The sequence below is a fragment of the Chrysemys picta genome, chromosome 22, assembly GCF_011386835.1.
Source record: "Chrysemys picta bellii isolate R12L10 chromosome 22, ASM1138683v2, whole genome shotgun sequence".
Classification (NCBI taxonomy): domain Eukaryota; kingdom Metazoa; phylum Chordata; order Testudines; family Emydidae; genus Chrysemys; species Chrysemys picta.
Window position 1 is genome coordinate 17,206,574 of NC_088812.1, and position 27,412 is coordinate 17,233,985.

Genomic DNA, 27,412 nt, shown 5'->3' on the forward strand with positions numbered 1-27,412 from the left:
TGAGTTACACCAGCTGGGGATCGGGCCCAGTGACTCCCATGGGGCTCGGCTGAGTTACACCAGCTGGGGATCGGGCCCAGTCACTCCATAGGGCTCGGCTGAGTTACACCAGCTGGGGATCGGGCCCAGTGACTCCCATGGGGCTCGGCTGAGTTACACCAGCTGGGGATCGGGCCCAGTGACTCCCATGGGGCTCGGCTGAGTTACACCAGCTGGGGATCGGGCCCAGTGACTCCCATGGGGCTCGGCTGAGTTACACCAGCTGGGGATCGGGCCCAGTCACTCCATGGAGCTCGGCTGAGTTACACCAGCTGGGGATCGGGCCCAGTCACTCCCATGGGGCTCGGCTGAGTTACACCAGCTGGGGATCGGGCCCAGTCACTCCCATGGGGCTCGGCTGAGTTACACCAGCTGGGGATCGGGCCCAGTCACTCCCATGGGGCTCGGCTGAGTTACACCAGCTGGGGATCGGGCCCAGTCACACCCATGGGGCTCGGCTGAGTTACACCAGCTGGGGATCGGGCCCAGTCACTCCCATGGGGCTCGGCTGAGTTATACCAGCTGGGGATTGGGCCCAGTGACTCCATGGAGCTGCTCCTGATTGAGCACTGGTGCAGGTCAGATCAGAATCCAACTTAGAGCTGGAGCAGCCCATCAGCACCCCCAGCTGGTCACCAGGCCAGGCCAGGCCGGCTCCTACAGCCCGTTGCCCGGGTCCCATTAATGCCCCTCCCTGCCACAGCCAGGGCCACGCACCTTCCTGCTGGTGCTTGTGCTCGGTGGAGTAGGCTTTGCCGATCATGGTCCAGACGGGCCTGAGACAGCCGAAGAGCCCTTCCAGGAAGCCGCTGCCCGTCTGGCAGTGAAGCCGGACCTGGTCGGCGTGGTAACGAGTGTGCCGCACCTCGGGGTTCCCGGCCCCTGCCCCAGCTCCCCCGCCCCCACCGCCAGCCTCATTCTCGTGCAGCTGCAGGACGCTGTTGGCGAACTGGTCGCGCGTCTCCTCGCTGGGCGTGGGGCTGTGGCCGCCCCCGTCGATGGGCACCACGTCTCGCAGCACGCACTGCGTGGGCGTCAGGTCCTTCTCGGGGGTGCAGTCCGAGGTGTCGGGGTCCAGCTTACGGAGGGAGCTCTCCGTCAGGATGGTGTTGAAGCTGGCGAAGGACGGGGAGGGGGTCCGGGTATCATGGAGGCAGGCCATGGCGGGCTCTGGGCATCAGCAGCCCCCGCACCCCTTGGGCTGGCGGTCGATGGGCGTCCCCGGCAGGGCCTGAGGGAGACAGGGCCTGGAGGGGAAGGAAAATACTTGTGAATAGGATCCCACTGGAAATCGTAGCCCCCTTGGGGGCAGCCAGGTGTATCCAATGCCCGTCTGCCTGCTCCACTGCTGGGCACCTGCCATGGGGCTGGCTTTGCCAGCCATCCCCAAGTGGACGGCACGCACCATGCTGAACGTGCCAGGCGTGTCCAGGGAGAAGGCACCTCGCCTCCCACCGACTGTACCCCTGGGAGAGGCGGTGGCGGTGGTGGGGGGGAGACAGCCCAGGATCGCCCGCATGGCCAGAGTGGGCAGGGAGCTGCTGGCTTCTCTGCTCCTGCCGGTCTCACCCCGGAGCGGCAGCCCGAGCTCTGTCCAAGGTGCTGAAGCTCCTGACCTGCCCCTTGGCTGGTCCCTCGCCGTGTGCCTGCGTCCAGCTAGGCAGGTCCCGGCCCCCTCTGGGACCGACAGTTAATACTACAGACCCATTGCATTGGGGGGTGGGGGAGGGAGGTCATGTTGGAAGAGTCCTGGCAGTGTGGCCTAGTGGCTGGGGCATCGGGGGCTTGGCTCAGGGCTGGCAGTGATTCCAGACACTAGTGCCCAGGTGTGAGATGCACCCTTGGAGCACTATCGTGCTGGCACCAGAGCTGCGGTGGGGGGGACATGTGTCCCTAGCCCAACCGACTGGAGCCTGCATGTCTCGGGATCTTTCCCTGCAGCTGGCCCTCCAGCGCAGCGCCCCCGAACGTGTGTTCGTGGGAGTACGTGTGTGCGGGTAGCTGTGTTTGAGTAGCTGTGTGTGTGCTGAGGTGGGTGTAGCTGTGTGTGTTCGTAGCTGTGGAGCTCTGTGTGTGTAGTTGTGTGTCAGTGTGTAACTGTGTATGTGCCTAGCTCTGTGTGTACCTCTGTGTGTTGTGTAGCTGTTTGTCAGGGTTTGTGTGTGTAACTGTGTGTCTCTCTGTGTAGCAGTGTGTCTGTGTAGCTGTGTGTCAGGGTGTGGCTGTGTGTGTGGCTGTGTGTGTAACTACGTGTCTGTAGCTGTGTGTCAGTGTAGCTGTGTGTGAGTAGCTGTCTGTGTGTACATGTGTGTGTAGCTGTATGTCCGGGTGTAGGCTCTGTGTGTGCATAGCTGTGTATTAGTGTATAGCTATGTGTGCAGCTGTGTGTATGTAGCTCTCTGTGTGTCTGAGTATGTGTCTGTGTGTCAGGGTGTAGCTATGAGTGTGTAGCTCTGTCAGGGTGTAGCTCTGGGTGTGTAACTGTGTAGCTATGTGTACAGCTGTGTGTACGTAGCTCTCTGTGTGTCAGGGTGTATGTGGCTGTGTGTTGGGGTGTAGCTCTGTGGTGTAGCTCTGTCAGGGTGTAGCTATGTGTGTGTAGCTGTGTATTAGTGTGTAGCTATGTGTACAGCTGTGTGTACGTAGCTCTCTGTGTGGCTGTGTGTCAGAGTGTGTGTAGCTGTGTGTTGGGGTGTAGCTTTGTGTGTGTAGTTCTGTCAGGGTATAGCTGTGTATTAGTGTGTAGCTATGTGTACAGCTGTGTGTACATAGCTCTCTGTGTGTCAGGGTGTATGTGGCTGTGTGTTGGGGTGTAGCTCTGTCAGGGTGTAGCTGTGTATTAGTGTGTAGCTATGTGTACAGCGGTGTGTACGTAGCTCTCTGTGTGGCTGTGTGTCAGGGTGTATGTGGCTGTGTGTCGGGGTGTAGCTCTGTGTGTGTAGCTGTGTCTCAGTGTATGCGTGCCCCCATGCCATGTGGATGGATGAGGTTGCGGTGGGAGATGGCAGCGCTGGGCCAGGCTCTCTCCCACACAGGTGCCAGAGCTCAGCTCATTTAGCATGCAGCGCAGCAGGCTTCCCGGGAAATCAGGCTGCTGTGCGGGAACCAGGAGCCGGCCCCGTCTGGCTGCTCCCCTCCCTGAGGTAGCAGGGGAAGCCCTCACCACAGGCCATGCCACGTCACCTCTTCAGCAGTCACCGGGTGGGACAGCATCGCCCAGGCTGGAGCTGACACCCCCCCACACCCTCCCAACCCAGCCATTGACCAGAACAGTAAGGCCACCACTGCCCCCCTGCCCCACAAGGGCCGGCACAGGCGGGCACAGCTGCTCAGGACCACCGAGTGCCGGGGTGAGGGACCCACGACGGTAACTCTCGGTATAAATCCGATGAGCAATGTCAGGGATCCTGTTGTTGAGACAATCCACAGGGAAGCTGGGGTTGTCCACAGAGGCTAGGGGAGTTAGGTACCCAAATCCCAGTGAATTTCAATGTCAGCTGTGCACTGAAATCCCTTAGGCCATATAGATCACTAGATAGATCCAGTGGAGGCAGAGGGAGTGGGGGAACAAGGATAGATGGGGGAGGTATGAGGATAGATAGATAGATAGATAGATAGATAGATAGATAGATAATGGGAATATATATTGAGAGAGACAGAAGGGGTGTATGAGGATAGATAGATAGATAGATAGATAGATAGATAGATAGATAGATAGATAGATAGATAGACATGGGGATGGATGGTTTCTTTCTTTCTTTACACCTCAAGACACCCATCTCACCCTGCCATCGTTACAGACCCTTACACGCACATTGTGAGCCTTGACCCTGTCTCAGGCGGGTCCGGCTCATTCAGGGAAGGTGGGCGGCGCATTAGCCAACGGGTCACCAAAAGGCCGGGTCAAAGGGGATTGTTTCACACGTTTGCTCCCCCTCGCTGAGCCTGCTGACAAGCTTCTCTCTGCAAATGACATCAAAACTGACCCACACGGGGTTAATTCTCCACGCTAGGCTCCGGGGTACGTTAGGGGCTTGCTAACTCCCACAGCCTGCTGGAGGACAGGGTAACCAGGCTTGGGTTTAAAGCATAGGACCAGGAATCAGCCCTCCTGGGTTCAATTCCTGCTTCCAGGAGGGGGCCACAGAGCAGTGGTTAGACCCAGATTCTGGGACTCAGGATACCTGGGTTCTAGTCTCAGCTTTAGAAGGATAGAGCATGAACCTAAAGCCCAGAGCTAGGCATCAGGATTCCTGAGTCCTATTCCCTTTGCTGTGTTATGGGGGGGGGAGACTCTTTGTGCCTCAGTTTCCCCATCTGTTATGTGGGGATAATGCTCTGAGCTGGTGGGGCTAAATTAATTACTCTTTGCAAAGTGCTATGAGATCCTCAGATGGAAGGTGCTGGCTGAGTGCGGTGCTTCCTGGACTCGTCCCCCCCACCAGCTGTGGTGTGGGGGGATTGCTATAATTTAAAGAGGTCCCAGAGGACACAGGGCACTTTATAGACATGGTTCCCTGCTCTCAGGTGCTTAGGGTATAAAAATAGATCAGACGATGAGTAATGAATAATGACGGGGTGAAACCAGGGCAGGAGAGAGGTCTTATACCAGCTTGCGCCACAGGTGATGGAGTCACAGGGCACATGCTGCCCATACCCTGATCTGCCACTACAGCCTGGCTGCAAAATCCTCCAGCAATGACACATCAAGGCAATTGACCTCCCAGCGGAGCAGCAGCAGCTTCCTGACTCCCCAGGGCTACAAGACGGCAGAGTGGATGCAGCGGGATCCTGCCCCATTCATGCCCCTCCCAGCAGCTCCCGGGCCCAGCTCGGGATCATCCTGTCTGTGACACCCGTCACCTGCGGGGAGGATCCAGCCATGACTCTGCGGACGATGCGCGAGTCAGGTTAGAAGCTGGCTCGCTTGGCCCTGGGCTCCCTTGGGGCTGACAGGAGGGGACGTTGGCTCGGAGCAGCACATGGGACTCAGAGCCCAAGGAGATCAGAGCCTTCAGCCATCTCTGGGCCAGATCCTCCCAGTCTCCCACTCCATGCCCCAGCTCCCGGGCAATGTGCCTGCCACTCCCTTTAACCATCGGGTGAGCCAATGGCTGCCAGCCGGGCTTGTGATTGGCTGGCAAGCCATGTGTATAAAAATTAGGCCAGGCTTTGGGCCACCCAGGCGAGACTCCATGTGGGTCTGTCTCTCTCTGAGGCTGCTGACTGACATTTGGGGCTGCACGTGCGGCTTAGTGTGAGCGGCGCATCGGGGCCTGGCGGGGGGCACGGTGACACACTGTGAACTGGGGTCACAACTAGGGCCTAGGAGGGAACCTGGAGCCCAGAAATCCTGACAGGCTCCTCACCCCCAGCCAAGCAGGGCCTTTCCCTACTGAACTTGGCTTAACTTCCTCCCAGCCTGGCTTCAAATGCCCCAAGCAAAGGAACTTCCCCAGCCAGGCCCATCCCACTTCTCCACAACCAATGTTTCATTTCCCACTTTGTAAACATACCCCCCCTGCTCCTTATCACCTCCTTATACTGAGTGGCAGGTCTCCTCTCTCTCTCCCGGATGCTCACAGCCTGCAAATAACTACCACTGGGGGCATGGGGCTATAGATATACTGAGGAAGTTTAGAGAGGAGAGCTGGGGATAGATAGATAGATAGATAGATAGATAGATAGATAGATAGATAGATAGATAGATAGATAGATAGTATGGGGATCTATAGATAGATTATCTCACTCTCATCCCCCTTAACCATCATTTGGCTGGGCTGTCCAGGTGATACTATTTTGCTCTGTCTCTTGCATACCTCAAAACAGCCCCCCCCCCCCATTCCTTCCCCCCTTTCTGTGACTCTAACCCGGTCCAATGTGTCCATCTCTATCTAGTAAGCAGGTGTCCAGTGCGGATTGCGATGGGCTGATCCATTCCCCCCACTCCGTCCCAGTGCATGAGCGCTGGCTGAAGCACCCCTCCCCCACCCTTGGGGTAACTCTGGCCCCATGTCTGTCTGCCCTCGCCATTCTGGAGTGACAGCTGAGCAGGGCCCCCCACCAGCAGGGCAGGCCATGCCAGCAGGGAGCAGAGCAGCCCCCCTCAGTGGGTCAGTAGGTCCTGGGCTCAGTCACGCACAGGAACCAGCCTGGCATGAAACGCACAGCACAGGCGCCTGGCTAGCATGGGTCTGGGGGTGGGGGGCCAGGATATGGGAGTTCTGCTGGGAATGTGCGGAGAGGGACATGGACCCATTTGAGCCCATGGTCAGTTTGTCTGTCTGCACCTGTTTGGGTCACTGCAATACCAAGTGAGAGAGGTGATTCAGTGAGGGGATTGCAGACCTTCTGCACCCTCACCCCAATACCCCCTACACCCCTCACCCAACCCCCCCTCCTACACTCCCACTCCAACACCCCCTGCACTCCTTACCCCAATGCCAGACCCTCCGGTACCCCTCACCCCAATACCCCTTGTACCCTCACCCCAATGCCAGACCCTCTGGTACCTCTCAGCACAATACCCAGACGCCTTCTTACTCCTCACCCCAATACCCCTGCACCCTTCATTCCAATGCCAGATCTCTTTGATACCCAACATAATACCCAGACCCCTTCATACCCCTCACCCCTGTGCTGAGCACCCCAAACCCCTCACCCAATGCAAGACTCCTCCTGCACCCCTCATCCAATGCCAGATCCTTCCAGCACCCTTCACCCCAATACCCCCTGCACCCCTCACCCCAATATCCAGACCCCTTCAAACTCCTCACCACAGTGCCCCTCCTGAACCCCTCACCCCAGTGCCAGATCCCTTCAGTACCCCTCACCCCAATTCCCCCTGCACCCCTCACCCCAATTCCCCCTGCACCCTTCATCCCAATGCCAGAACACTCCTGCACCCCTCACCCTGATACTCAGTCCCCTTCCCTGTACCCCTCATCCCAACCCCTTGCACTCTTCACCCCAATGCCAGACCCCTTCATACCCTCACCCCAGTGCCCAGACTCCTGCCTTCCCCCCCCCCCACGCCTCCCCCCAACGCAGCCCCTTTATGAGCGATGACCTAGGGCTTGCAGAGCCCTGTGCCAGGCCAGCACTGCACACATCAAACCAACAGGTGCGAATGCCCTATGCCCCCGCCTGGCACTTCCCAGCCACTGAGCCCCCAGCCCGGGCACGGTCTGCCCACGGGGGTCCCCAGCAAACAGATCAGCCATCCCGGGGTACCCGCTCCTCTCCCGGGGGAGCTGCTCCAAACTGGAGGGGCGCCCCCCCCAAGCATCGCCCCCCCGGCCCCTCCTGCCGCCTCCCCCCCAAGCCAGGAGGCCAGGCTGGATGGAAACGACTCGCTCTACTCACCTGTCACCAGCCGCGGAGGGAACAGCGAGCCAGCCCCGGGGCGCCCCCTTCCTCCCTCCCCACCGACCGGCCCAATTCTCTTCTCCCCGGGCTTCGCCGCCCGATCCCGCCCTCGCCAGCTGGGTGCTGCGGTGCCGTCCCGGCGCCCTCACGTGGCACCTTGCCTTGGCTTTGTTTATTTCCTTCCCAGCGTGTCTCTAGCGCTGGGATTTCTCCTTGGGGCTACTATAAAGCTCTGCTCCTCTCTCTCTCCATACGCTATCTACCCATCCCCATGCCTGCCTGCCCATCCCTATGTCTGTCTGTCTGTCTGTCTATCTATCTACCCATCCCCAGCCTGCCTGCCTGCCCATCCCTATATCTATCTATCTATCTATCTATCTATCCCCATGCCTGCCTACCCATCCCTATATCTATCTATCTATCTATCTATCTATCCCTATACACCTCATTTATTTATCTATCCCCATATACCCCATCTATCTATCCCCATATACCCCATCTATCTATCTATCTATCTATCTATCTATCCCTATGCCTGCCTATCGATCTATCTATCCCCATATACCCCATCTATCTATCTATCTATCTATCTATCTATCTATCTATCCCTATGCCTGCCTATCGATCTATCTATCCCCATATACCCCATCTATCTATCTATCTATCTATCCCTATGCCTGCCTATCGATCTATCTATCCCCATATACCCCATCTATCTATCTATCTATCTATCTAATCTATCTATCTATCTATCCCCATACACCCCATCTATCTATCTATCTATCTATCCCCATATACCCCATCTATCTATCTATCTATCTATCTATCTATCCCTATGCCTGCCTATCGATCTATCTATCCCCATATACCCCATTTATCTATCTATCTATCTATCCCCATACACCCCCCTCTATCTCTCTATTCCCAGGCACATCTCCCTATCTCCCCTGTATGGAGCTGTGGACTCTGAGTACCGAAGCTCCGGGTAGCTCCCAGCTGGTCTCTCTCCCCAACAGAAGTTGGTCCAATAGAAGCTATTACCTCACCCACCTTGTCTGTGTGTCTGTCTATCCGGCCGTCCCCATGCACCTCTCTCCTCTCTCTGGCACGCTGCCCCTTTCTCTCCCTCCCCTCCATGTGCTGCTGGCGGATCCCTCGCTCTGATTCTGCGCCGGGTCGGGCACCGCCTCCACAAACCTCCCCCCACTTTTTTTTTTTTTTTTTTGCCAATGAAGCAACCTCTCCCCAGCCCCGCCCCCGCCGGGGATCCAGCCAATGGGCTGCGCCGGCGCCCGCCTCTGCCGCAGGTAGCCCCCGGTGCTGATGTCATCCCTGGGAAGGCAGGAGCTAAGGTGAGTGGGGCCCTGAGCTCATCCCTGGGCCGGGGGATCCGCCCCTCCCGTCGGGGCGCGGGGGGGGGGGGAGACTCTTTGCTCTTAGGTGAGTTTAACCCGTTGGGTGCTGTGAGATGGGGAATTACCAGCACCCTCCTCCCCCAGCCATGACATCTCGCTTGGTGCCCCTGGAGACTAGCACCCTTTGCATCCACAGGGCACTGGGTAGCACCCGCACTCTGCCCTGCACCTCCCCCTCCCCTCCATAGCCCCTGCCCTCTGGGAACTGGGCTGAGACTAGCCAAACTGGATGGCACAGGCATGCAGGGAGAGGGGAGGACCACGACGGGGGGGGGGGGGAAGGGCCCCATTTGCCCATCCTGCACCAACGTGGCACAGGGTCTAGGGCACCGAGCACATGGCAACAAGAGCGGCGCCGGGCACATGGCAGTGACACACGTAAGGAGCCCTGCAAAAGCCCAGACCCCTCTAGACCCAGTACCCAGACACCTTCCCTTTACCCCTCTCCCAGTGCCCACTTCACCCCATGCCCCATGTCCATGCCAATCCTTAGCTCATCAGAGCCCTCTTGAGCCAGGGGAGCAGGAGAACCAGCCAGCCATGAGTTTTGTGCGTATCTAGATTCACCCAGGGTCTCATGGTTATGTCTGCAGCCCACCTGGCTAGTGGCATTACAAATCCCTCAGGCATAGAACAAAACTTGGCAACCGAGGCTGGAAGATCTGTGTCTCTAATAAAGAGATAATTATCCCAAGAAAGTGGAATGGACTGCGGGGGCCACCCCGAGGGAGTGGGTGTGGGGTGAGGGCTAACCCGGGGGACCTGCGGGGTAGTAGCCCATCTCTCTCTTATGATAGCCCACCACTTTATGATAAGGGTGGCAGTGTTTTTCAGTGGTTAGAGCAGGGGACTGGACCGCAGGACTCCTGGGTTCTGTTAGCAGCTCTTCCAGGGGGGTATAGTGCTTAGAGTAGGGCATTAGGACTTAGAATTCCAGTGCTCTGCTCCTCGCTGTAGATAGCTCAGTGGTTTGAGCATTGGCCTGCTAAACCCAGGGTTGTGAGTTCAATTCTTGCAGGGGTCATTTGGGGATTTCACTGGGGATTGGTCCTGCTTTGCGCAGGGGGCTGGACTAGATGACCTCCAGAGGTTCCTTCCAACCCTGATATTCTATGACTAACTTGCTGCATCTCCTTGGACAAGTCACATCCCCATCTTTACCTTGGTATAAACTATCGTCAGCTGAGATGGGGGCCCTGCTGTGCCAATCATCAAAAGGGACAAAGGGTGGTAGGGAAAACAGGCCCAGGTCGCCCAGAAGCCAGTGACAGAGCCAGGAATAGAAGTTGGGTCTCCTGAACCCCAGACTGCTGCCCTAACCACTAGGCCACATTATAACCTATCAGTACCTCTTCCAGGCTGTTTCTTCCTCATTTCCTTCTTATTCCACAAACAAAACCAGCCTGTAAAAGGGATGTCGCTTAGGTAAGCGCGACATTCCCCCAGTCAAGCCCTAAACAGCAAGGGAATGCTAAGTTATGGGACACCTCTTAGCGGAGCCCAGACACGCTTGATGTGACTGACAGAGCATGCATCATCACTAAGAACCTCCTTCTACCTCCAAGGTGAGAAACACATGCAGAATGCAATACCTTCATCACAAGTTCAGTGCTCTTGTGGCTGCATGCTGGACTGGGATGTAGGATACCTGGGTTCTATTCCTGGCTCTGCTGGGTGACCTTGAGCAAGTGCCCCCCTGTGTGCCTCAGTTTCCCCTGACACCCTTTGTCTCTTTTGATTGTCAGCTGTTTGGGGCAGAGACTTTCTCACCATGTGGGTGTGCAATCCCTAGCACAATATGGTTCTGATCTCCGTTGGGGCCTCAAGGTGCTACCGCTATTTATAATAAAAGCAACCTCAGCAAGCGTTCTGAACTGATGCATTGGCACAGCTTGATCTGCAGCCTGATAAGGCCTTGTGGGGGAAGCGTGAGGTTGTCGAGATGGGTTTAACTCAAACTGATTTTGTTGAAAATCTTCCCCAAATTCAGCCGGCGCCCGCAGATGATGTGCTGTGAGACTGGGGAGGGGACACTGTGTGCTTGAGACAAAACCATGGTGTTGGCTTTATTCCCAGCTCTGCCACTGACCTGCTGAGTGATGTTGGGGGAGTCACAGCCCAGCTCGGTGCCTCAGTTTCCCCACCTGGAACATGGGGATAATCCTTATCTACATTACAGAGAGTTGTGAGGTTTAAACTACTTTATGGGAGGCAGCATAGCCCAGTGGCTAGGACATTGGACTAGGGTTTCAAGAGTCCTGGATTCTACACCCACTTATCACTCTGTGCCTCGGTTTCCCCTCTTGCTCTTTAGACTGTGAGCTCCATGGGACAGGGGCTGCTCTTCCCTTGCTGTCTATGCAGCATCCAGCACAACGAGGCCTCGGTCTTGGTTACAGCCTTTTAGGAGCTACCATAATGTCAATAACTTGGGATGGTGAAAAAAGCCTAAGGAAATTAGGGGAAATTCAACAGGAGTTAGGTGCCTGACTCCCTTAGAAAATCCCATCCTGGATTCTTAGCAGCTCCGGCCTCATTCCATCCCATCCCACCCGCCTCCAGTCATTTCCAATGCTAACTGGGGAGCCAGTGTGTGGTGCCAACACCAATAGAAGCATGGGGTGGAGGCGGCAGGGAAGCGTATCGTGGCACGGTGCCCACTTGGTGCATTTAGAGCATGCCAGCCTCCAGGGCTGGTAACAAGGTCACTGAAGAAAAACAAAAAGGAAGAAAGAAACGAATGTGTCAATTTCTTGTAAACATGCCCAGTGGGAAAGAATGAAGGATGGGGGGTGCCCCTGGGAAAACACCTGCTCAAGGAGCAAAACAGGTGTCTGAAGGAAGGGTTCTAGCAGGGGCTGCTAGATTGTACTTTGAGATCTAGGAATGAAAAGTGAGGCGCTCTCTTTCTCTCATTCTCCATACCGATCCATCTGTCCCGATACAGAGCTATATCTAACAGATTTATTTGGGCATAAGCTTTTGTGGGTAAAAACCTCACTTCTTCAGATGCATCTGAAGAAGTGAGGTTTTTACCCACGAAAGCTTATGCCCAAATAAATCTGTTAGTCTTTAAGGTGCCACCAGACTCCTTGTTGTTTTTGTAGATACAGACTAACACGGCTACCCCATGATACTTGAGAGCTATATCTAGCTATCCATCTCTACACAGATCTATCCCAATATAGAAGTATACACAATACAAAGTTATACAGAATTATCTGTCCATCCCCATACAGAGCTCTATCTCTAGTGTGTCCCAGGGGATAGAGTACTGGAGTAGGACTCAGGAGACCTGGGTTCTGTTCTCAGCTCTACTACTGGCCTGGAGCAAGTCACTTCTCTCTGCATCTCAGTTTCCCCAGCTGTCAAACGGGGATAATGATACTGACTTCCTTTGTAAAGTGCTGTGAGATCTTCTGATCAAATGTGTTAGGCAGGAGCAAGGGATTCTTAGTGATCTGTGCTGCTGCCTGTCACCATGACATCTGGAACCTCTTCCATGAAACAGATCAGCAATAGCAACGTCCCTAGGGGGCTCCATGTCGTCTCTGTCTCTGCTCCCTTTTTGGGTCCTGGACACCTCTGCTCGGGGGAGGATTTGGGTTAGGCTGGGAGATTCTTGGTGCGGGGTCAGTGGGGCGTGGGTGCTATGCTCTGGCAGATAGTGAAAGAGTTGGGCAGCATTTGTGGCTCAGACTCTGGGTTGGTCTAATCCAGGGGTTCTCAAACATTATTGCACCGCAACCCCCTTCTGACAACAAAAATTACTACACGACCCCCAGAGGGGGGAACAAAGCCCGAGCCCCACCACCCCAGGGGCCCCACCAAGTCTAAACCAAACCTGGCAACCCCATTAAAATTAAACCGCTGGTCTAATCTCCTCTGGAGGCTTGTTCCATGGCCAGATGCCACCCACAGCCTCACTGGAGGATGCATCCTTCATTCCGAGCCAGGATCAATGCCAACTCCACCTGCTGCCTGAGATAAACTGGCCGCAAATGAACTTTAACCCTAGGGAAAGGGGTGGAGATGACAGCCCTGGAGACAGTCACCCTCTGTTTAACCCCATTGCTGGGGCAATCTTCACGCTGCTCCCTCCTGGCCTGGAAAACACACTCCCACTATCCTATGGGCACATGGCACCCGTGCAAGCCCTGAGTGTCCGTAGCTTCTCCGACACACACACAGCTATCTACAGACGCTGGCAGATGGCGAGCGGAGACTAGGATTATGGAGCCCGCAAAAGGGGGAGGGCTGTGAAGGGATTTCAAGGCAGGAAGGTCAGAGTGAGACTGGCTCTGGCCTTTCCTCTAACACTGCCCCCCGAGATGGGGAGAAGGCCTCTCCTGATGAAACTGGAGGCTGAGCTCCTAGGAGGGAATGCTGCACTTCCTCACTGAGGGTGGTGAAATTCTTCCTGATGCAGAGGGCTGGCCTGGCATTTAAGGGACTCAGGAGAGCTGGTGTCAATTCCCTGTTCTGCCACAGAATCCCAATGGGGGCAAGTCACTTAATCATGCAGTGCCTCGGTTTCCCCACTTGTAAAAGGGGGATGATAATCCTTCCTTCGTCTGTTCTGCTTTATTTTGACTGTGAGCTCTTGGTGGCAGGAATTGCCCTGTACAGCACCCTGGCACAGCAGTGCCCGGATCTCATGTGGGGGCCCTACATGCTATTGTAATGCAAATGCAGCGTTGCCACCTCTTGTGACTTGATTGCAAGTCGTGTGATACTTGTTTTTTTCTTTAAAGTCCCAGCTGCTGGAGTGACGTGATGACTGAAGATACACTTAACACTGCCTCAGCATTGGGGGATGGACTAGGTGACCTCTTGAGGTCCCTTCTAGCCCTATATTTCTGTTAATCTATGGCAAGAGAGTCTCAGCTTTCATTTAAAAGAAAAAGTAAGTTTCTGGCCCTTGTGGAAGCTGATAACTATGACCCCTAATGGCTCAAAGCCCAGAAGGCATAGAAAAAAAACCTGAAATGTATCATTTTTTAAAAATCTCATGATTTCCAGGGCCTGGCGTGGGATTTTTAAATGGGGTCGCCCGTACAGAAATAAGGCAGTGTCAGAGGGATAACAAAGAGTGACCCATGGGGGCTGGGTTTATAAAGGGCTACATAATTTAATGACCAAAGATGATAGCTGAAGTTGTACAAACAAAGATGATGATGGTACAAGGGTTATCAACCACCATGCTCCAGGGAACGAACTGATCACAGCAGGGGTCAGGAAGGAATCCAAAGGCCATATGTTGCCATATGAGAGACTAGGTTTATTTGGCTTAAGGAGGGTTTTCTTTTCCATCTTACTTTGCATCTTAAGCATCTAGCACTGGCCACTGTTGGACGCCAGACAGTGGATTTGATAGACAAATGGTCTGATGGCAAATCTTCTGATCCGAAGCATTAATATTAAAGGGCACATGGTCATGATCTTATGCTTGGTCATCTTCCCTTTCTGTTTCTAGGTACATGCTCAGGCTCCTCATTTTGCAGGTCCTTGGTGCTGTGTGGGTTACACAAGCACATGTTGCATGTGGGTTCTACCAGGGTGCGTTGCCACATGGGTCACCAGTGCAACAGGGGAGACAGTTTCAGTCTCCTTTTCTTCTCCCTCACCCGTTTTCTCCGAAAAGTAATAAATTACTGGGGCCAGATGATGCTCTTGTTTCATGAGAAACACAGGCACTGTCCAATCGGCCTAATCCAGTCTCTGGTCTTCTACTGTGGACAATACTAGATGTGTCACAGGATGAAAGAAACTCCATATGGCCAATAATGGAATGGCTTTCTTCCCAAGCCCTCTCAGAAGCTGGTTCATGTCCTGAAGAATGAGGATTTATAGCCCTTCTCATACATATTTTGACCCCTAATGTAACCGTGTGGCTGAGATCAGATCTGGTGCCTCAGGTGTTTTTACCACCTAAATTCTGGGCCTAAGCTGGCTGTGGCCCTGTCATGCTTCCCAAGGAGTAGAAAGAGAGTCAATAACTGGGACCTCATGCCTGAGGCAGGGTGCTGGGTCCAGTTCCTCACAATAAAGGGATCTCTGCAGAGCTCTGGGGCCATGCCCTGCCCAGAGCCAGCGCTGGCTGGAAATTTTCCATCAAAACTGGTGGGGGGGATTTTGAGGGAAAATCAGGTTTTTGAGTAATCGCAGTTTTTCACAAAAAGCATTTTTCTTCCCTCTGAAAAATTCCTTTTTTTTAAAAATGTAATACCTCACACTGGAAATATTCCCATTCTGCAATGCCACTGCAGTGCCTCATGGGAGTCATAGTGTGGGCGCTCCCATTCTCCTCCATGGGCCACATTCCCCAGCTGGGCTTCATCTCCCATGATGCACAGCCTTCCCTCAGCAAGAGGGGAGATCGTGGTGCATCATGGGAGATGTAGTCCAACCAGCGAAACTGGCATACAGAGGAGAATGGAGGCATGAAACATCCAAACTACAACATCCATGAGGCACTGCAGCCTTGCGTCTACCATAATACACAGCCTCCTCCCCTCTTGGTGAGTGAGCATGGTGCATCATTGGAGATGTAGTCCGAACAGGAAGTCTGGCCAACAGAGGAGAACGGGGGCATAAGGCACCTGGATTACAATTCCCATGAGGTCCTGTGGTGCCTTTCTGAATCAAAATATTTCCAATTTTGATTTTTTTGCCCAAATCTCAACATTTTCCACAGCCATACTTGCTGCGTCTCCTTCCCTCGCCTCACCTGATCTGACTCTAGGAGCTATGCAACATTCTGCTTGGTTACTGTTTGGCTGGGATACCCCCAGTGAAACCCCAGAGGGCTGTCGGCTGTGGTGAGGGTGATTCAGAAGAGGATGTGCTTCCTGTGTGGTGAGCGCTGCGCCTTGTGCAGTGCTTGGCTGCTGGAAGTGTCAAATTTTGGAAGAGGTCAAACCAAGATGGCCAACGCTCTGCGGTTATTAATGATCCCCTGGTGCATCTGCAACAGCTTCCACCATCCTGTGTCTATGCCCAGCACTCCCCTGCAGGGGGACCTGTGGCTCTTTGCTTCCTGTTCTCAGCACCCAAGGGTCTGGCTGTCGTTACAGACTCTCCTGACACCTGGTCCTTCTGTGGCAAGAGGGAGACCCTGGTGCACATCTGTATAGAGCGTGCCAGGTGGCAGCCCCTCTTCTGCCTCCTCCAGGACTTCCAACCGAGGTTCTGGCTGCACTTTCCCCCTCACTTGCATCTTCTCATATACCCTATCCATGGTCCCATGGAGCAGCAAGACCTGCTTGTCAGCCTCCTCCTGACACCGGCCAAGAAGGCCTCCACCAGACGAGGTGGACCAAGAGCTACAGGAGGGCGTTCTTTGACTTCAGGGCCTATTTCCATTTCCTTGTTGCACCACATCTCTGGGCAGAGTTCCTCTGGGCCGCAACCACTGACTCCTTGAACTCCCTTAAGGCGCTGTCTGGGGTTCTCTGCTTGGCATCCTCCTCTGGATTCCCTAGTTTTGGCCCCACAGTGCTCACTCTCATCCCTGTTTTTCATTTCCTGTCCCACATGGTCATTTGCCTACAGGGCTCAGTGGCTCCTCCCCCTCAATAAGGAAGCCCCACCCCAGAGCTGGCTGCATTTCGGCTGTGGGCGCAATGATTTTCAAGTGTTGCTAGGGTGCCCTCAACCTCAATGTCATCACATGGTCAGCAAGGTAAAAAAACAACCACCAGGCGATTCGCACACAGGCACGCCAAGCGCTCTGCACCTCCCACCAGATATATGCTCGCCAACAGGCCTACGCCTCCCATCACACACACAGGACGTGACACCGACAACCCAAACCTAAACGCCCCTCCCTCCCCCCGCCCCCATTCACAATAACTTGGATCCTGGGCCGAACTCCTGCTGCATTTCTCGAGCCAACCCTCCAACTTGTATCATTACAGCGGGACTGTGGGTCTGAACCCCCCCCAGAACGGGGGGCAAAGCTGGACCCAAGGATGCCTTGGCAATTCAGGCATCCCTCAGTGTGGGCTGAACCAGAACGTCACAGATGGATCCAGAACCTTTTTTTTTGGCAGGGGGTGGGGTGCAGTTGGATCCGACCTGTATCCAGACTTGCCAACGGGCTTCCATCGCTGGGCCAGAACTGGAATCTGGTTCAAAGAGCGGGAGCCAGCTCCAGAATCCATCCCCTAGCTGAGGATGGGGCAAAATGGAGAGGAGGAGGGGGAGGTTTGTTCCCTGGCAACCTGCCTCCCCAGGGGAGGGAGCGTCAGGAAACAGGATCCTCCCCGCCCAACTGGAGCCCCGAGTTCAAAGGGCATTTCCGAGAGCCCGCCTGGGAGATGACTTCATCCCTTAGTGAAGGGGCTTTATTTTCCCACCGGTGGGGTGGATTGGGGGGAAGGAGCCGTGGGGGAGGGGACTGTTGGGGGGGGTTGTCTCTTAAGCTACCGGATATGATTTTCTCATTCATACATTGCACCCCCAGGACATAGAGTGTGGTGGGGGGGTGGAGGGTGGAATCTGGCTCTCAGCAGAGTCGCTCAGTGATGCAATCATCAGACTGTCGGTCTTTCCTGCCCAAACAGTTTCCTTAATGAGCCAATGTGGTCATTTCCCCTGTGCTGCCCTCCCCTCCCCCAGCATACACATACATCCCGGGATCGGTGACCTCAGTCGGCATCGAAGGACTTAGCATCAGAAGATGCTTGAAGCACAGTAATGCCAGCTTCTATTACAGCAGTGCCCTGCCACTGCCAGCTGGGACTCCGGGGCTGTGAGCTTCCAGCCAGCAGTGCCCCACCACTGCCAGCTGGGACTCCGGGGCTGTGAGCTTCTGTTACAGCAGTGCCCTGCCACTGCCAGCTGGGACTCTGGAGCTGTGAGCTTCCAGCCAGCAGTGCCCTGCCACTGCCAGCTGGGACTCTGGAGCTGTGAGCTTCTGTTACAGCAGTGCCCTGCCACTGCCAGCTGCGACTCTGGAGTTGTGAGCTTCCAGCCAGCAGTGCCCTGCCACTGCCAGCTGGGACTCCGGGGCTGTGAGCTTCTGTTACAGCAGTGCCCTGCCACTGCCAACTGGGTCTCTGGAGCTGTGAGCTTCTGGCTGGCAGTGCCACCAGGACCCTAGGACCATTCACACTGAGACTGTTTCATGGCTGCTCTGCGCCAGGTTAAGTTATTTACACCAGTGCAACGAGAGTGAAAAACCTTCCCCATTCTGCTCAGGTAGCGTTTCACACCTGCTCTGCACTGGTGTAAAGGGCTGCACGGGGTGCAGGGCAGCAGTGAGCGGGGCTCCTCTTGCCAAGTACGTGCTGCAAAGAGAACTCCCATCCATGTAAGCTGATCAGAGTCCCCCTCCCTCTCTAGCCTCACGCTGCTGCCCCAGGAGGAAGCCCTAGAGAAAGGCTGAGCGGGACCCCCGGCCTCGTGAAGAGCAGGGGACCAGATGCCAAAGGCCACCAGCAAGATAAACATCACTCCAGCCTCAAGCAAACTCCATTTCCTCCAGGGGTTACTGGCTCCACAGTTGAAAACAAATGCTCAAAGCACTCCCAATCCCCCTGGGATCGAGGACAGTAGTACAAGTCTCACTGGACAAAGGGGGAAACTGAGGCAGAGTGAGGCTAAGTGACTTACCAAGGTCACAGAGGCAGCCTGTGGCAGAACAGGGTTTTGAACTCAGGTGTCCCAGGGAATCAGCGAGTGCCCTCACCATTGGGCCATCCTTCCTAGCCAGTCCCTGAAATCTGTCTGGCTGTCCATCCACCCATCCGTCCACCTACCCACACAGCTAGCTAGCGAGGTACAGCTCGGCATGGCCACAGCCTGCATTGGCCCTGGGGACCCAGCAGTGTCCCTGTCTGTGACACTGGCGCTACCATGCGTTCACTGAACGAAGCCACCTGGCATAACTCCCTTTCTCCCCAATGTGCATGGTAACATACATGTGCACACACACACTCCATGCATCGACACACATGCATGCCCGCACATCACTGTGCACCTGGATGCATGTGTCACCATAAAGGTGTGACCCTGTGTACACCTGGCTCAACCTACAAAGGTGCTGGTCTCAGCACGCGTACATTAAAGTGTGTGTACACGCACTGATAGCTGTGTGTGCTCGCATTCCAACAGATTGGTGTGAACATGTGTGCATGTGGCCATGTGCTTGTGCACTCACGTAGGTGTGAACATGTGTCAACATACACTGACATATATGGGCCCGCACATGTACGAACATATAGGTGATAATGTGTGCACAGCAACACTCATCAACATGTGTGCACATGTATCAGCACACAAGTGTATGCACAGGTTAAGACAAGTATGTGCATATGTGTCTGTCTTCATCAGGGGGCGGGCAGTGTGGCCTAGTGGATAGACTTCAGTGGGGCTCTGCCATCGGCACCCACTCCCCATAATTATTTTGCTCCCTCATAATTACTTCTATGGGAGCAGTGCTGAGCTCAGGATCCCCCCCCTCCCCCGGTGCCAGGCTCTGCATGGATACAGAGTGAGAGACAGCCCTTGCCTGAAAGCGTTCTGTCCATATAGAGGGTAGGAGGGGAAACTGAGGCATAGAGCAGGGCAGTGACTTGCCCCAGGTCACGCAGCATTCAGCACCCAGGCTCCCAGTCCAGCACTTGGTCCACTAGCCCATGTTGCCTCGCCCCATTGCCCCATCCCTGGCAGCCACAGGGTCCCCATCACCCCCTCTTAACACAGCCCCAATCGCTGCAGTGTTTTGGGGGGGCAAAGCCCGAATGTCCACCCTGCTCTTGACCCTCCCCCGTTCCCTGCTTTGCGGACCCCCCCGACTGCCCCCAGCTCTGAGGCCCGGCCCGATCCCCCGGGGTTTGCTACGGCCCAGCGCAGCGCGGGAGACGGAGGCGGAATCCGCAGCCCTAAATCCCAGGCCGGGCCGATCCCCATGTCGCCGCTTCCTGAACATCACGTGAATACCGACTACGGGGGGGCGGGGGGCGGGCGCTGCGGCATTGCCATGGCAACGGATCCCAGCGCTCGGAGCATGAAGTCAGCACTAATATTATCGCTGACACCATGGAGGGGAGGGGGGAGTCACGTGGGGCAGCGGAGGGAGGGGAACCGGCCGGCCGGCCGGCGGGGGTGGGGTGAGGAGAACCACGTGGGGCACAGGAGCTCCTTGATACTGACCTCGAGGCCTTTCCCATGACCCCCCCAACTGCCCCCCAATACTGTTCCCTGGGCTCCCTCCGCCACCCAACTGCCCCATGACCCCCCCCCAACTGCCCCCCATACTGCCCCCTGGGCTCCCTCCACCACCCAAGTGCCCCATGACCCCCCAACTGTCCCCTAGGCTCCCTCCGCCACCCAACTGCCCCATGACCCCCCCAACTGCCCCCCATACTGTTCCCTGGGCTCCCTCCGCCACCCAACTGCCCCATGACCCCCCATACTGCCCCCTGGGCTCCCTCCGCCACCCAACTGCCCCATGACCCCCCCAACTGCCCCCCATACTGCCCCCTGGGCTCCCTCCGCCACCCAAGTGCCCCATGACCCCCCAACTGCTCCCCTATACTGCCCCCTGGGCTCCCTCCGCCACCCAAGTGCCCCATGACCCCCCAACTGTCCCCTAGGCTCCCTCCGCCACCCAACTGCCCCATGACCCCCCCAACTGCCCCCCATACTGCCCCCTGGGCTCCCTCCGCCACCCAAGTGCCCCATGACCCCCCAACTGCTCCCCTATACTGCCCCCTGGGCTCCCTCTGCCACCCAACTGCCCCATGATCCCCCCAACTGCCTCCCCCATACTGCCCTCTGGGCTCCCTCCATCACCCAACTGCCCCAATGATCCCACCAAACTGCCCCCACACACTCTCCAAACTGCCCCCCTGATCCTCTGAAACTGCTCCCTACCAAACTGCCCCCTGCACGCCCTCCCCCTCAAACTGCCCCCCCAGGCTCCCTCCAACACCCAACTGCCCCACACACTCCCCACCACCAAAGTGCTCCCTCCCCCACGAAACTGCGCCCATGAACCCCCAAAACTGTTTCCAGGCTTTCCCAAAACTACTCCCTGTGCGCTCCCCCCCACAAAAATGCCCCTGAACTCCCCCTCAAACTACCCCGCACACTCCCCCCAACTATCCATACACTGCCCCTCCTCCAAAACTGCTCCCCTGCGCTTCCCCCAAGCTATTCCCTGCACTTCCTGCCACCAAACTGCCCCATGATCCCCCAAATTTCCCTCACACCCCTCCAAACTGCATCCTGTGCTCCCTCCAAAATACCCCCATGCTCCCCCAAACTGCCTCACAAGCTCCCCCCTCCCCAAATTGTCCCCCACGCTGCCCTCCCATACTCCCTCTGCTACCACTCGCCCTGCACGCCAACTGCTGCCCTCCCAACTCCTTACCCAGGCAGGGCACTGGTTGTGGCGGGAGCCCCCCAGTACTCCAGCACTGGCCTCTCCCAGCAGGGAGTGCTGTAGGAAGCGGTGGAGATGGGCCGCAGAGGCATAATATAGGGGGTGCCCCAGTACTCCTTATAGCAGGGCCCAAGTTAAGCAGGGTCCCAGCTGGTCAGCAGCTAGAGATGGGAGACTCCTCCTCACCCAACCCCTGCACAAAGGGAGGTAAGGAATGCCCTCCCCCCTGTCCCCCAGCAGCCAGGCCTGGTGGGGCAGGGTGAGCTTGGGGTGCCCTTTCTGACTCCACACTTTTCCATGCTACACACCAACACCAGGACTGGGTGGGAGATTAAAGCGGCGGCAGGGTGCCAGGATTCCTGGGTTCTCATCCCAAGAAGTCACTCCCCCTCCCTCAGTGCCTCAGTTTCCCCATGTGTGACTGAGGTGTGATCTTTCCCTGTGGGGGAATGAGAGCTCAAGACCAACAGACTTCGATGATTAAAGGGGCTCAGCCCCTGCTCAGTGGGGCTCTCAAATGCCCCCCCCTCACTGGCAGCCTCCCCGCATCCCATACCCCCACCTCCATGGCCTGGCATGAAGGGAGGTCATCATCTCCAAGCCGATTAGCGGCTCCACGTTAATTCCTTAGGGCGCATTAGAAGAGGGAGCAGAAAAGTGGCGGCTAAACAGATTAGGGGTTGGGAGGGGGGCACCTGAGGATCCTCCTGGCTCCCTCCCCTTCCCCCGACATAGCAGGGTAGCAAGAGGCTCTTTTTACAGCACCCCTTGCTGGGAGAGGCCAGGACTGGAGTAGCCGGGAGCTCCCCCCACTGCCAGTGCTGTTGCCCAACTCCCCACAGTGCCCGCTGGTGGGAGAGGCCGGGAGCTCCTCTCACAACCAGCACTCCTGCCCCGCTCCTTACAGCACCCCCTGCTGGGAGTGGCTGGGGCTGGAGTAGCCAGGAGCTCTCCCAACAGCCAGTGCTCCTGCCCCGCTCCCTACAGCGCCCCCTGCTGGGAGAGGCCAGGACTGGGTAGCCAGGAGCTCCCCCCAGAGCCAGCGCTCCTGCCCCGCCCCCTGCTGGGACTGCAGTAAACTAACCAACCATCTCCCTGCTGTGGGGTGGTCCGGGGGACAAGAGGGGGAAGCATCCAAACCCCAAAGCAGGGGCAGCACCAGGATAGTCCAATCAACCCAAAGAGGGAGGATCAAGGACACTAATCCCTGACCCTATAATATACGAGATCACAGGGGAGGGAGAAGGGGTTGGGCAGGGGCTTGCTGGGTCAGGTTCTGTTGTGCTTGCCAGCAGCAAGATGACTTTGAGCCAATGGGAGGCTGTGTGTGTGTGTTGTGTGTATGCGAGCACGCACACGTGTCCACACACAGGCTGACTCACTGTATCTAGGGCCTGGTTGGACCAATGGAATGAGGCCCGGCTTGTTGTAAGTTTCTTAGGCAGGATGTAGGGCAGGGGATCGATCTAAGTGGATCAGCACCATGCTTGCCCAGCCTCCTAGTAACAGCTGGGGGCTCAGGCTGGAAGGCGGCGGCAGGACCCGCCTCCCCCCGTCTGGAGTTGGCTCTGCCCCCGGAGAGTCTGTCCTGCCGGAGCCTCTGGGTTTTTATTATTCGATAGGTTCAAGGTTGCTGCAAGGGGCAAATTCAGAGCAAGAGAGAGAGACTGTGAGCACTTATCCTTCTCCCTCGCCTCCCCCAATCTCAGAGCACTTTAGGGGCACCTCACATGGGGAAACCGAGGCATGGAAAAATTAAAGGGATTTGCTCCAGGTGATTCAATTGGATAAGAACCCAGGTCAGGAGTCTGGACTCGCTGTGGCCCCACCCCACCACAATCACGGCACTACACTCCTCTCCCAGTGCTGGGGTCAAGCCCAGGAGTCCTGGCCCCCTAACCGCTGCGCTGTCTGATAAATACCCCAACACGCCTATTCCCAGAGCAGGGAACAGAAGCCAGGAGTCCTGACTCCCAGACCCCCCTGCTCTAACCACTAGACCCCACTCCCCTCCCAGAGCTGGAGATAGAAGCCAGGAGTCCTGACTCCCAGACTCCACCCCCCCCCCCTCGCGCTCTAACCACTAGACCCCACTCCCCTCCCAGAGCTGGGGATAGAACCCAGGAGTCCTGGCTTTCAGTCTCCTCCTGCACTGGACCATGTTTCTCTCCCAGAGCTAAAAACAGAACCCAGGAGTCCAGGCGCCCTGTGCTCTGAACCACAGGACCACCCCTTCCTGCAACCAGGGCCAGCTGCAGCGTGCAAAGACTTGGACAAGAAGTACATCTTGGGGCAGTGGGGACTGTGTGGAAGAGTCCATGTGAGGAGACTGGGTGGGGTGGGGTTGGGGAGAGGACTCTGGGGGGTGGGCCGGTGGGGCTGAGTCCATTTCCTGCGCTGACTGCGAGGGAAGGAGCGTGAGCCACTGGTAAAATCAAACCCTCCCAGCCATCCTGAACCTCGGTCCCTTTCGAGAGACGGCTCAGAACCAGAACCCGCCCCACCCTGCTCTCACCACCTACATCCCTGGAAGGTTCCGATACCTGGAACCTGGAGCCAAACCAGCCCTGTTTGGAAACCTCCAGCTGCCCCAGGACAAGTCCTTCCTGCCTTTTTGGGAGGCTCTGCAACTCCATAAGCCAATCCGGCCCTCCATCTCCGTGCCCCCTTCTGCAGCGCCCGGGGCGGGGGAGATGGCAAGGGGGCGGGCTTGTAGCTGGGCTACTGGGGCCTCGTTTATGTCTGTGAATTAGGTTATTCATTTTGGAGCCTGGGAAGTGGCGGGTTCTACTCCCCCCAACCAAAACCGGCCTAAAGGTTTGATTCGGAGCTGGATCCTGGACTGGTACTGGAGCGCAGGTGTGTGTGTCTCTGAATCGCTTTGGATATGGCCCGAGGTGGCAGCAATCAAGATCTGGGCCCAAGAAGCAGGCAACGATGCCCAGTGTTGAGAACTGGCCAGTGGTGACACCTGTGAGCTGCATGAGGCCTCTCACGCTGCTGGCACCAAAGGAAAAACCCAACGGCGACGACACGTTAACAGCAACCCCACGGTTACTTGAGACAAACAGGAAACTCAGCCAGACTCCCCTGTGGGAATCCACGCATGCTCCAGGACGCTTATGTCAAGGGCGATGGAGATTGCAAAGCAAAGGGCTTCAAATGCCAGAGGCAGAACCTTCCCAGGGACGCACCACGGCGCAGGGAGTCACCCACTGCACCCGAACGGCACAGCCCCGGGAGCGGAACAGGAACAAGGAGAACAGCACGTTGAATGACTGCCAGATCACCACCACCACCACCACTCCACTCCCATCCACAGCCTGTTCTCATCCTGTGCCCATCCCCATGGTATCAGAGCCCTGAACGCGACAGAAAGTGTTGGTGTGCAGCTACTAAACAGCGGCTGCATCCCACCCCGGAGGCGGCAGCATTGCAACAGTTGGTGAAGCCAGCCCTGTATACTCAGCTGCCACGTCCCACCCCAGAGGTGGCTGCATTAGATTGTAAACTCATTGGGGCAGCAATTTTTTCTTTGGTGTTGGTGCAGCACCTAGCACGACGGGCTCCTGGGGCCTGACTGGGGCTCCTGGCAGCTACAGGCGTACAAATAAACTCTTAACAGAAGAAACATGCCTATAGAGAGAGATGGTAAATGGGGCAAGGCGGTTATTATGCACCGATGGTCCAGATAAGAAAGAGCCACCCCAGGCACCAAAGCAGCGGAGGCTCATCCCAGCAGCAGCACAGAGAGTTGGTGATTTGCCCCTCCCAGATCCCGTTTGCTCCTGGCCACCGCATGGAAACTTCACCCCCGCCATGACTCCCCATGCTGCAGCAGCTCCAGCTGCCTTCTAGGTTTATAGGGTCCAGGCCAAATGGGCAGGGCAGGAGTTTGCCCCCCTCCCATGGGAGCAGAAGCTGCGCTATAGGGTGTGGGCATGGCCTGGGTGGGGGGCCGGCCGGATACTGCTGCAGCCCTGGATTCACAAGGGGATGAGTTAGGTGATCTCAGCCTCGTCCCCAACAGACTCAGAGCTGCATCGCAATGGCCACCTGGCTATAGGACTGCTCCAGGGCTGGGCTAGGAGTGAGCTCTGTGTGTGTGTGTTGGGGGAGCCCAGGGGGCTGGAATAGCAGGGGGGTCGGGGGTTAGGATTGAGGGGCACTGGCAGAGCTGTGTGGGATGCGGGGAGCTCACGGCTGGACCAGCAGGTGGGATGCGAGTTGGGATGGAGGGGCAGGGACAGCGCTGGGCATGGGGGGAGTCCAGGGGCCTGGAATAGCAGGGGGGTCCGGGGTTGGGATTGAGGGGCACTGGCAGAGCTGTGGGGAAGAGCTCACGGCTGGACCAGCAGGAGGATGCGAGTTGGGATGGAGGGGCAGGGACAGAGCTGGGCATGGGGGGGAGCTCAGGGCTGGGATGGCAGAGGGGCTGTGGGTCGGGATTGAGGGACATCAGCCAAGCTGGAGGGGGAGCCCAGGTCCAGAACAGCAGGGGGCTGTGGGTTGGGATTAAGGGGCACCAGCCCATCCATGGCTGGGATCCCCGGTCAGCTGACTGCCAGCCTCTTGCCTCGAGTGGCCACTCCGCTCCCCAAGAAGCCAGCGCTGCCGCTCCGAGAGCCGCCTCCCCGACGTATCCGCATGGCCGGCCGCACCCCAGGGGACCCCTGTCGCCGAGCAGCCTCTGCTCCGCTCCCATCCCCTCCATTGTTCCGCCTTCAGCCTCAGCGCCCGGCTTCGCCCCAACGACGAGCCACCTGCGTCCCGGCTCGTGGCACCACCGCTTTGCCTCGCAACAGCTCCCCGCAAATCTGCCCCGACAACCCAGCCGCCGTGCCAATCAGCGCCGGGCGGGGGCCTCACGTGCGGGGGGAGGGGGAGAGGCTGCGACGGCACGGGCCCCTCTCCGCGGGCTGCGGGCGGGGAGCCAGACATGCCGTCACCTTGTTAAATGGAGCAAAAGGATCCTGGAGTCAATTTGAATTTTTCATCAGTAACATGTTATAAAATATTAACGGGAGCCGAGGGGGGAGAGATATGGTGCGAAACAAACCAGGGAAGGAGGGCAGGTCATCTCCGGGGAAGCTGGGGTGATGTCTGACAACAAGGATTGAACTGGGGCGCTCCCCGGCTCAGAGTACAAGCTGCTCCAGCTTGAGCCAAAGTCTACAGCAGTGGCTGTCCCCGCCTCACATCCACTGCAGCCAGGGGGCTGTGTAATGTACACCCATGGGGGTTGTCCTGGGATTGGGGGCAGGATCCTAGGGAGAAGGTAACTGACATGGTGAGGCAGCAGGCCCAGAAGTGGGGGTGGGGGGAGCCAGGACATCATGGGGGGGAAAAGAGGGAGCAGCCAGCCGCCGGCCCATCTGGGGGAGCCCCCAGCGGGCTCCGAGCCAACGTAGCCACTCCCTGTACCTGGGCGGGGGATGCCACATCTTGGCCGTATGCAGCCGGGTGCAGAGCTGCCTTAGCTTGGATGGAGCCACCCCCCGAATGCCTCCCAACGCTGGGCTAGTGAAAGGGGCAATTCATTCACGCCTCCTCCCCCGGCCCCACCCAGCCCTGGGCTAACACCCCTGTATGCTGAGCGGTATTTACTCCACGGCCTGATCTCTCAGTACCCACCCTCGGAACAGACCAGCTCCTCGACGAGACACCATTTCACCAGGTGGGGAAGCTCATGGATATGGCCCGCAGCCAGCCCTGACCTCTCCTGGGGGCAGCCCCCAGCACAGCCAAACACATCCTCTTTGGCTGTGTCTACTGCAGAGGCAGCCCAGGCTCTCACCCAGGGGTTGCCCCTAACCCAGCTTCCATCCACACACAAAACCCTCCAACCCCGGTTTGGTGGTGCCTCAAACCAGGCTAGCTCGGGGTAGGGGCCTGAGCCTGGGTTCTGCTTTTCCCCTGGTTGGTAACCCACCCCATTTGCCGTGTGGATGCAAGTTACAGCCTACTCCTGTGGGCCTTCCTGTTCCTGCTCACCCATTCCCCCCAGCTGAGAGTCAGCCTCGGCACCAGGTTACTTTGCACGTGCTCCAGAGGCTACGGAGCCCCGAGTCTTGATTGGACCCCCCACCCCACCCCACCCTTCTAATGAGTCTCAGCAAATCCTAGTGCAGACGTGGCAAGCTCAGCGGGGCGGCAGCTCTACCTCCATGGAGCTGGCCGGGGCAAGAGCTGGGCC

General features: G+C 57.0%; 1 protein-coding gene across 3 annotated transcripts in view; it reads right to left on the reverse strand.

Moving 5' to 3' along the window:
* Nucleotides 1-27,412, reverse strand: part of MAP3K12 (mitogen-activated protein kinase kinase kinase 12) — an 86,000-nt gene that overhangs the window by 13,886 nt on the left and 44,702 nt on the right. For 2 of the 3 annotated variants that reach the window (XM_065575503.1, XM_065575501.1), the window contains exons 1-2: nucleotides 8,458-8,585; nucleotides 757-1,286 (exon numbers count right to left, since the gene is read on the reverse strand). In XM_065575503.1, the coding sequence (XP_065431575.1) occupies nucleotides 757-1,201 (445 nt within the window). In that variant the 5' untranslated portion in view covers nucleotides 1,202-1,286; nucleotides 8,458-8,585. Of the gene's footprint in view, nucleotides 1-756; nucleotides 1,287-8,457; nucleotides 8,586-27,412 lie in introns of those variants that run through there. The other variant, XM_065575502.1, reaches the window with a different exon arrangement.